At 68.4% G+C, this 9,456-nt stretch overlaps 2 protein-coding genes across 2 annotated transcripts; one reads left to right on the forward strand and one right to left on the reverse strand.

Moving 5' to 3' along the window:
- Nucleotides 1-291: 291 nt before the first annotated feature.
- LOC135323918 (transcription initiation factor TFIID subunit 4-like) lies at nt 292-2,569 on the reverse strand. Its single transcript, XM_064499044.1, has 5 exons — nt 1,771-2,569; nt 1,657-1,695; nt 1,270-1,583; nt 974-1,139; nt 292-861 (listed from the first exon to the last, which is right to left on the reverse strand). The coding sequence occupies exons 1-4, from the start codon at nt 2,516-2,518 to the stop codon at nt 981-983; spliced, it is 1,260 nt and encodes a 419-aa protein (XP_064355114.1). The 5' UTR covers nt 2,519-2,569; the 3' UTR covers nt 292-861; nt 974-980.
- Nucleotides 2,570-2,608: 39 nt separating this feature from the next.
- PEX19 (peroxisomal biogenesis factor 19) lies at nt 2,609-8,974 on the forward strand. Its single transcript, XM_064499045.1, has 8 exons — nt 2,609-2,740; nt 3,750-3,853; nt 4,086-4,251; nt 7,038-7,123; nt 7,292-7,453; nt 7,523-7,699; nt 7,786-7,830; nt 8,570-8,974. The coding sequence occupies exons 1-8, from the start codon at nt 2,686-2,688 to the stop codon at nt 8,651-8,653; spliced, it is 879 nt and encodes a 292-aa protein (XP_064355115.1). The 5' UTR covers nt 2,609-2,685; the 3' UTR covers nt 8,654-8,974.
- Nucleotides 8,975-9,456: the final 482 nt, after the last annotated feature.

Here is a 9,456-nt window from a genome sequence, read left to right on the forward strand (position 1 = left end):
GGTGCCCAACACCACCCGGACAGAGATGAGACGGGTGCCGACGGCGGGACCAAGCCTGACGCCGGGCTGGGAGCCCCGAACCCCATCCCCGAGCCGGGCAGCGGGGCGAAACGGTCCCCGAGCGACGCAGCACCTCTCCGAAAAGCTCCCAGCGGCAGCTCGGCCGGGCCGGCGAGCGCGGCACGTCCTCCGTCGCACACGTGTGTGCTGCCTGCCTCTGCAGGTGCTTTGATTAGCAAATGATGTGGGGTGAGCTGCATCGCGCAGCCTCCCCTTCCCCGATTCCCAGAAAACGGGAAACACGAGGGAGAAATCCCCTGGGCTGCAAATCCCCGGGGCTGCGAATCGCCAGGGCTGCGAATCGCCGGGGCTGCAAATCCCCAGGGCTGCAAATCCCCGGGTTCCTCCTCAGCCGCTCGCCCCGGGGCGACGCGGCTGCACCCACCGCGCTGCCGGAGGGGTCCTTGCACCCGCTTTCTCTCCGCCGGGCTCGTTCCCGCGCCGAGGACGGTGGCAGGACTCGCCGAATCCTTGTGCAGAGCAAGTTTATTGCAAGCGGCCCCCTCGCCCCGGCCCCCCCTCCCCGTCCTTGCAGGCTCCGGCACCGCTTTTTCAGGCTGATGCTTTGCGAGGGGTTAGTGTAGACACCGCACACCTATGCGACGGTTATCATGTATCAGATCTACCTATGTGAGGGTTATTGTATAGATAATACATCTGTGCAACGGGTTATTGCAGTAACACGGGGGAGAAAGCTGAGGGTCCGCTCGGAGCCGGGCGTTTCCGGAGCACCTCCGAACGCCGCTGCCGGTCGGCGTTTCACGGGGCTGGGCAGCGATGGCGGGCGCCGAGCGCGGGAATCTGGCGGGATGGGGGGAAAAAAAAGCGGGTGAGATTTTAAACTGAGTTTTTCCCCGCCGGAGAAGAGCACCGGGGTGAGCCGGGAGGGGAAGGGGCCGCGGCCTCTGCTCACCTCGCCGCTAGCGGCAGCCGCGGGGCAGCAGGAAGGCGAGGGCGGCGGCGGCGAAGGCCGGGCTCGGGTGCCGGCGGCAGGAGGCCGAGCGGCCGGGGACGAGACGGCGGTGGCCGGCGGTGCCGTTGTCCCACGGCGCCGGCGCGGTCGGGACCCCCGGGTGCATCTGGGCGGGGGGCAAAGCGGGGCTTAATGCAACCGAAGCACCGACGTCGGGGGCTTAGGTACCCCCGGCTTTCGCAGGGATGAACCCCATCGCTCCGGGGGGGGGGGGAAAGGGGGATGCTCAAACCCACGGTGGGCAGGTGGCCCCACGGCGGCAAGAAGGGGGTCAGGGGGCTCTCGAGGGACGGTCCCCCCCCGCGGTGGCCGGGCTCCATGTAGGCGCAGGAGTAGAGGCCGGGCAGCGCCGTGTCCTCGATGTTGGGCACCGAGGAGTTCCTGAAGTTCGTGCGGGGGCTCCGGGGCTCTGCCCGCCGGTAGAAGAGGTACAAGGCCACCCGCGCGGTGATGGGCGCCAGGCAGCGCAGGGTGACGGCCTCGTCCCCGCCGGGGCCGCGGAGGTCCAAGCGTCCCGGCAGCATCACCAGGGTGGGGGCCGGCAGCAGCTCTGCAAGAGAAAAATGGGGGCAGCGGGGCCGGGACGCGGGTGCCCCCCACCCCGGGGTCGGCGCCCCGCTCACCTGCGGGGTGCCCGGGCGCCGGCAGGGTCTGCAGGAAGGCTGCGGAGAGAGGGGGGGAGCGGTGAGGGGCGGGTGGCGTCGCGGCGGGTGGCCCGGCGGGGGGGTGGCACGTACCCAGCAGAGGCAGGAGCAGGGCCATGGCGGCGGTGGCGGCGGTGGCGGCGGTGGCGGCGGGCAGAACCGGAGCATCGCGGCGCTGCCGGCTCGGCTCCCACCGTGGGGCCGAGGGGAAGGAAGGGGCCTTCCCCTGCGGCCCCCCGCGGCAGGCAGACAAAGGCAGGAAGCCGGCAGCCCACCCCGCCGGGCTTCCTCTCCCCCAGGAAGCCGGAGCAGGGCCGGCCTGGCGGCGGGGGGGGGTCCCGGTGCAGCCCCGAGCGGCTGTGCACAGCTGGGCACAGCTGGAAAAGCCCCACCAGGCCGCGGGGCTGCGATCCCCCCCCCCCCCGTCCTCCCGCTGGCCACCCCGTCCCTGCAGCCCCCCGGCACCCAGCACAGGGGAGGCCTCCATGGGGGGCCGTTGGGGAGACACGGCCCCCCCGGTTCCCCGGCTCCCCGGTTCGCAGGGGGATGGGGCTCCTCCGGGGGGGGGGGGCACAGCTCGGTGGCTCCCGGGACATCTGGCTCGTGGAGCGGGGGGGGGGAAGCGGCTCCCCCCGGCACAGGCTGCCCGGTTCATGGGGGACACCGCTCGCCCGTTCCGAGGGACGCAGCTCCCCGGTTCTCGGGCTGCCCCGGTCGTGGGAGGACGCGGCTGCCCGGTTCCCGGGGCGGGGGGGGGGACGCGGCTCCCCGGTGACCGGCGGGAGCCCCGGGCGGGGCGCCCCGCGCTGCAGCTCCACCGGGCGCCGCCAGGGCGCAGCATGGCGCCTCCCCCCCGCCGGGAGCGCGCTGCGGCGTCGCCTGGCGGGCGCGCGGCGGAATCGCGAGGCGACGGGTTCAGGGGGCGGGGCTGGGGGCGGGGCCTGGCCGTGAGGGGCGGGGCTTGCCGAGCCGGGCCACGCCCCCCCGCGGAGGCGGAGCGGAGCGAAGATGGCGGCGGAGCCGGGCGCGGGCCCGGACCAGGAGCTGGACGAGCTGCTCGACAGTGAGCGGGGCCGGGGCAGCGCCGGGGGGCAGAGCTTGGGGCAGGGGGTGTTGGGGGGGTGCAGAGGGGCTGGGGGGGTGTTGGGGGGGTGCAGAGGGGCTGGGGGACGTTGGGGGTGCAGAGGGGCTGGGGGGTGTTGGGGGGAGCAGTGGGGCTTGGGGAGTGTTGGGGGGGTGCAGAGGGGCTGGGGGTGGTGGGGGGAGCAGTGGGGCTGGGGGGCGTGGGGGGGTGCAGAGGGGCTGGGGGGGTTGTGGGGCGTGTGGAGGGGCTGGGGGGTGGTGGGGGGAGCAGTGGGGCTGGGGGGCGTTGGGGGGGTGCAGAGGGTCTGGGGGGGTTGTGGGGCGTGTGGAGGGGCTGGGGAGGTTTTGGGGGCGCAGAGGGGCTGGGGGGTGTTGGGGGGAGCAGTGGGGCTGGGGGGCGTGGGGGGGTGCAGAGGGTCTGGGGGGGTTGTGGGGCGTGCGGAGGGGCTGGGGAGGTTTTGGGGGCGCAGAGGGGCTGGGCGGTGTTGGGGGGAGCAGTGGGGCTGGGGGGTGAAGAGGGGCTGGGGGGCGCAGAGGGGCTGGGGGGCGTTGTGGGGGGTGCAGAGGGGTGTTGGGGGGAGCAGTGGGGCTGGGAGGTGATGGGGGTGCAGAGGGGCTGGGGGGTGTTGTAGGGGGTGCAGAGGGTCTGGGGAGGTTTTGGGGGTGCAGAGGGGCTGGGGGGTGGTGGGGGGAGCAGTGGGGCTGGGGGGTGTTGGGGGGAGCAGTGGGGCTGGCGGCTGTTGGGGGTCAGAGGCCCGCGCCCCACAGTGACCTCCAGCTGTCCCCATGCACAGTGCCATGCCGAGGGGCTGGGAGACCCCCCCTCGCCCGCCCCGCAGGCGTCCCACCCCTCTGCTGCCTGGGGTCCACCCCTACCCAGGAGCGTTACAAGCTGGGCCCCCCATCCCACAGCCCCAAATTGCCCCCCCAGCATCCTCCTCCCGCCACCCCCGGCCCGGTCCCTGCTCACCCCCCCGCTCCGTCCCCAGGTGCCCTCGATGACTTCGAGAAGGCCAGGCCCGCTGCCCCCCCGCCACCGCCTGCCGCCGGGGACGCCGGCAGCTCCGAAAAGTCTCCCAGCGACGCAGCCAAGGTGCGACGCTGCCAGGCCGCGGCCTCCCTCCTCCGCCATGGGGCTGCCAGGGCCGGAGGAGCCGGGGAAGCGGGAACTAGCCCCGCCGCGGGGCCGTTCTCGCCGGGGGCCGGCGTTTGCCCTCCGCGGTGCTTGAAAGCAGCGTCTCCTGGGGTTGCTCCATCGCTGCCGGCTGCAGCCCTTCCCGGCGTCGGGAGCGGGGCACGGCTCTGACTGCGCCTGTTTCCCCCAGGAATCACTCTTCGCCTCCCAGGAGAAGTTTTTCCAGGACTTGTTTGACAGCGAACTGGCCTCGCAGGCCACAGCAGAGTTCGAAAAAGCCATGAAGGAGCTGGCCGAGGAGGAGCCGCACTTGGTGGAGCAGTTCCAGAAACTGTCGGAGGCGGCGGGCAGAGTCGGTGAGTGGCGCTGGGCCCCTGTGCGCGTGCAGCGAGTCGGTGCTGGGCCCCGGGCAGCCCACAGCTGCCGTCGAGCACCTGGTTCTCCTACACCGGGGAGAGGCTTTCTGCGGATAACTCTTATCCCGCCTGAGTCCTGGGAGCCCCTCGGCTTCCAGCGATCCCGTCGGAAGCTGACTTTGCCAAGGGAGCTTCCCTGAGGATTTGGCCTCACTGCCTTTCTCCTCCGACTGTCCTCTTGGTGCCTATGGAAGAGGAGATCCCACCTTCACCCAGCTGTGGAGCATCCCCTTGGAAGCTGCTCGTCCTAAATCCCTGCCATGGAGAGAAGGTCTGTGCGACTTGGATTCCTCAGGAGAAGATTGGGCTGGATCAAAGTGTCTTCTCACGACTGGCACCAGGGGTATACGGAGAAATGGATTTGAAAGCAAGATCCTTCCCCCGCCTTTCCCTAGCAGCACTCCCAGCCAAACTGGAAGGCCGGTAACGAGTTGTGTGTCACTGGGATGTCTGACTGCAATTAGAAGCACCGTGGAGCCGCTCGGGGTTTAATTATGCTCCCTTAATTAGGTTGGGTTTACTCCGGGAGAGTGTTGAAAAACACTTGCAGGCCTGTGCTTGCAGGGCAGACGCGCTTGGACCTGTGCGGCTGCCGGAGTTGCTCGTGGGCTCCCTGGGAAGGAGATGGATGTCCGTGTCCCCTGAAGGCATGTCAGCATGTCTGTGTCCCTTGCCGAGAGCATCTCCCCGTTCCTGGGACGTGGCAGGCTGGATGCAGTCAGCCGCTTAGGTGGATTGAAAACCAGCAGCAAACCCACTCGGTGCAGCTGCCCTCCCTGTTTACCGGCTTGGGGATCGGTTGGTTACGCCAGCACGAGGCTTGTTTCAACCTGGTGAACTCTTCAGGTAGCACAGGACCGGTTTAAAAATAAATCCTGCCTTGCCAGGCTTGCGCTGACACCCAGCTCGGCCCTGGCAGCTGCTCCCAGGGCCGAGGTCTCCGCTTACAGCCAGCTCTGGTGCCGGCGGGGCCAGGGGTCTGGGACCAAGGGCGAGGGCAGCGCAGCGCGTGCCGCCCGAGGCTGAGATTTCCTTGCTCTGCGTGCCAGGGTTCAGCGTGCCGGGCTCTGGGACGTCGGCCCTGTGCCACGGGAGCAGCTGGGTTGCCCTGCCCTGCCGTCCTGCGCTGCGCTCTGTGCTAAAGGGCAGAGGATCCTTCCGGGCCCCCTGGGACCGTTGAGCAATTGCTGTTGTCACCGGTTGTGCAGGGCAGAGGTTGGTTTGGTAACAGACGGGACAAAGTGGGTCTTCGCAGGAGGGGCTGCACGGATGTGACTTTCGGAGGGCGTCAGCAGCCGGCGTTTCTGCAGCGTGGACTGCACGGAGCTTGCAGAGGGCTTTCCGCAGACCTGGGCAGGGAAGAAGGTCTTAATTTAGCTCTGGGCAAGTCAGTCCCTCAGTTTTCCAGGAGTCCTGCCGTGACCAAACCCACGGCTCAGTTTTCCTTCTCCGGCCATCGGACAGCGCAGGATGAAGTCACCGCGGGTGCTGCTGAGCTGTTGTGTTCAGAAGTGGGGTCCCAGGGCCCTGGGGCTGGTGCCGGCCCCAAGGATGGAATTGTGCCCAAAACTGCACCCCGCTGCCCCGCAAGATGAGGACAAGGGAGTAGTGGGCAAGGAGGTGGCTTTGCCGTGCCCTCTGCATCTCAGGTGACAGGTTGCAGGAAGGTCCCAGGGACACATGTCACCCTAGTGCAACATGGAGCTACGTCGGGGCAGGATGAGGCCCTGAGTCCAGGACACTGCTGAGCTCTTACCACCACGCTGGGCATTCGCAGCCCCTCTCTCTGGAGTGCCCCCGTTGTCCTGGGCTCGAGGACTGGAGTCAAAGCATGCCAGGGACACGCGGCGTGCCAGCCGCTGCTGGCAGTCACGAGAGGCACTGGGACACTTTGCTGGGCCTGGAGCTCTCGGCCATCCAAGCTGGAGGCTCAGGCTGGGTCAGCGTGGCCCTCGGGGCTCTGCCAGTCACCCGCTGTCCCCCCAGAGAGCGTCTCAGCCCAAGGCACGGCTCGCTCGTGACCTGGCCCCAGCTGGAGGACACCTTCATCAAAGAGTGACTTCAGAGTCTCAGACTGCTCTGACAAACCCCGTCAAGTCCCAGGATGGAGGGAGTGAAACCCAACGCTCCCGTGGTCCCCCTGCACCAAGCCAGGCCCAGGGGAAGCCTGGCACGGGGTGCTGACACGGGTGTGTTCCCACAGCAGGGGACCGGCTGGTCCCATTGCGTACGCTGGTACAAACTGTGCTGTCGCTGGAGCTGAATCCTCTGTTCTGTAACGTGAGAGCAAGTCTAGGCCCCCCACCATACCCAGGCTGCCCGTCTGCCGGGGGGCTTTTTGGCAGTCACCCCTGCGTGAGCTGGTCCCAGCAGCGGCAGAGCCAGAGATTCGGGGCAGGGATCAGCTGTGTTTTGTACCGATCAGCATTTTCCAAGCTGGTGCTTCCCTCCCCTGTGTCAGGAGCTCCCGGGGGCCTTTGCTGATGTTGGAGGTCTTTGTGGCAGGGCAGGAAGGAGAGGTGGCCTGGGGGCCTTTCAGATAGTATCCCAGTCCTGTGGGCCTCCGAGACTGGGCAAGCTGGGCTTTCCTTCTAGATCAGGGCCTGCAAGATGAGACCCCGATTGTCCCCTTGGGGGGGTAAAAGCCGAGTCTGGCTAGGGAGGACCCCGTGTCCCCCACAAAGCCCCATGCAACCCCCTGACCAGGCGTCTCTCCGGCCTCGCAGGGAGTGACACGGCGTCCCAACAGGAGTTCACGTCCTGCCTCAAAGAGACGCTCAGCGGCTTGGCCAAGAATGCCAACGACCTGCAGGTAAACCTGGAGACGGGAATGGGGTCCCCCGGCTGCCCTGCCCGCGAGCCTGGAGGCTGCAGCCCCTCGCGTCTGTTTGCACGCGAGCCGGGGTCTGCACGGCGCTCTGCGGGGTGCTGGCTGTCCCCAGGGTCCCCGCAGCCTCTGCGACCGATGGTCTCTTTGCAGAACTCCACTGTGTCGGAGGAAGAGCTGGCCAAAGCCATAGAGGGGCTGGGCCTGGAGGAGGGCGATGGCGAGGGCAACATCCTGCCCATCATGCAGAACATCATGCAAAACCTGCTCTCCAAAGAAGTGCTCTACCCCTCTCTCAAGGAGATCACGGAGAAGGTGAGGGGCTGGGATTGGGGCTAGCACGGGCCCCCCTGCCCCACGCCTTACCCTCTCCTCTGCCCGCAGTACCCCGAGTGGCTGCGGCTCCACCGAGACTCTCTGCCCGAGGAGCAGTACGAGAAGTACCAGGAGCAGCACAACATCATGGGCAAAATCTGCCAGCAGTTCGAGGCCGAGCGGCCGACAGACGGTGATGCCGAGCAGAAAGCGCGCTTTGAGATGGTCTTGGACCTCATGCAGCAGGTGAGCCAGCCTGTTCCTTGGCGGCCCGGGGTCCTGGCTGCTCCTCGCAGGGTCTCGCTCCCCCCCTAACCTCTTGTCTCCTCCAGCTGCAGGACCTGGGGCATCCTCCCAAGGAGCTGGCTGGAGAGTCGGTGAGTGTCTAACCAAGGTCGCTTCTGCGGACCTGGCCGAGCCCAGCGGTCCCTTGATCCAAGAGGTCCTTGCCAGCTGTCTGCAGGACCCGTGGGAAAGGCTGATCCAAGTTGTCCCTCGCGGGGATGGAGGGGGACAGCCCGTCCCTGGGAGGGTTTGGCCAAGCTCTGAGCTCCAGCCTGTGCTCCCCAGGGTGGTGGCAGCGGCCCAGGGCAGTGGGTGCTGCCCATGCAGACGGGGTGGCACCCGGGTGGCAGCTTCGAGGCTCTGCCCATCGGTCACATGGCTGAACGGCTCCAAAAGGGATAGATGAAGCGTGAGTCATCCTGGAAGGGCCTCAACACCCCGTCCCCCCGCCCGCTGTTCCTTTCCGGTGGTCAGCGGCTCTCCACGTTGGAAAGGGCCCGGGGTCTCCTCCGAGAGCCGGGGCTGGGGGCCAGGCGCCAGTGGCACCCCGCGAGGAAGGCAGCCCGACTCGGTGGCCCCGTGCCGCGGGAGCCGAGGCGGCATGTTAGCGCGAGCTGAGGCACGGTGACATTTAGGGACGCCTGGCTCTTGCCCAGGGTCTGCTGTGCCAGCCCCGCGAGGCCCTTAACCGTTTGTGCGACCGCTTGGGATGCTGTGGGGACGACCGGGCCGTCGCGGTGGCTCCTGGGTCACCGGGTACCAGGGACAACCCGCGTCCTCTCCGGCCACGGCGTTTGCCCGGCGCTGACCCTCGCCTCTTTCCCCCCGCAGCCCCCCGGCCTCAACCTCGACCTGGAGGGCCTGAGCCTGCCGGACGCGGCCAGCGCGGGGGGCGAGCAGTGCCGCCTCATGTGACGCCGCCCCCCCCGCGATGCCTCGACAGCCTGGAGTTCGTTAACGCGTAATTAACCCCCCAGCTAGGGCGATGAACGCGGAAGAGCAGCGGCCGGCGGTGCCGGTGGAAGCAGGGGCTCCCCGCCGCCCTCGGGGGCCCGTAACTCTCGTCTCAGGAGCCGCCGGCGGAGGTGGCCGTGGGGCCGGCGGCACCCGTGGGTGCTGCCTACGTCTGGCTCCCGGCGGGCAGGATTGCGGGGTGCCACCGGGGGGGCTCCCCGGCCACCTGCCCCCCCCGCCCCCCTTTGCCTCCATTTGCCCCAATAAAGGTGTTGGCCACGAGCGTGGCTCCGGCTGGGGGTCGGGGCCCCCCTGCGTGTGGGGGGAGGAAACTGAGGCACGGGGTGCCCCAGCCTGGGTCTGGGGTAATGCTGGGGGGGGGGGTGACCCTGCCATAACACAACCCTGCCATAACATGGGGGGGGCACCCTAGGGTGACATGGTGACATGGGTGACCCTGCAGGGATATGGTGGGGGGGGGCAGGGGGTGGGCCCCCAGTAACATTGCAGAGGGGAGACTCTACCATAACATGATGGGGGAGATGCACAGTGTGACCCCCCCCCCCCCCGGTAATGCTGGTGGGGGGGGGAACAGGACCGTGCAATAGCAGGGGGGGCAGGGGGGGACCCTACAACAACATGGCAGGGAGAGAAATGGGGCAGCCCTACAATAACACGGGGGGGAGATGTGGGGCCACCCTGCAGTAATATGGTGGGGGAGGACATGGGGCGACCCTACAATAACACGGCGGGGGGGGGGGCGC

The sequence above is a fragment of the Dromaius novaehollandiae genome, chromosome 29 (genome assembly GCF_036370855.1).
Source record: "Dromaius novaehollandiae isolate bDroNov1 chromosome 29, bDroNov1.hap1, whole genome shotgun sequence".
NCBI lineage: Eukaryota > Metazoa > Chordata > Aves > Casuariiformes > Dromaiidae > Dromaius > Dromaius novaehollandiae.

Excerpts from the sequence above, each read along its gene's own strand:
- LOC135323918 (XM_064499044.1), bottom strand. The coding sequence starts at position 2,518 with ATGCTGCGCCCTGGCGGCGCCCGGTGGAGCTGCAGCGCGGGGCGCCCC. Across the intron at positions 1,696-1,770 it reads CCTGCTCCTGCCTCTGCTGG|CCTTCCTGCAGACCCTGCCG; the intron begins GTACGTGCCACC and ends CTCTCTCCGCAG. Across the intron at positions 1,584-1,656 it reads GGCGCCCGGGCACCCCGCAG|AGCTGCTGCCGGCCCCCACC; the intron begins GTGAGCGGGGCG and ends TTTCTCTTGCAG.
- PEX19 (XM_064499045.1), top strand. The coding sequence starts at position 2,686 with ATGGCGGCGGAGCCGGGCGCGGGCCCGGACCAGGAGCTGGACGAGCTG. Across the intron at positions 7,124-7,291 it reads AGAATGCCAACGACCTGCAG|AACTCCACTGTGTCGGAGGA; the intron begins GTAAACCTGGAG and ends GTCTCTTTGCAG. Across the intron at positions 7,831-8,569 it reads AGGAGCTGGCTGGAGAGTCG|CCCCCCGGCCTCAACCTCGA; the intron begins GTGAGTGTCTAA and ends TTCCCCCCGCAG.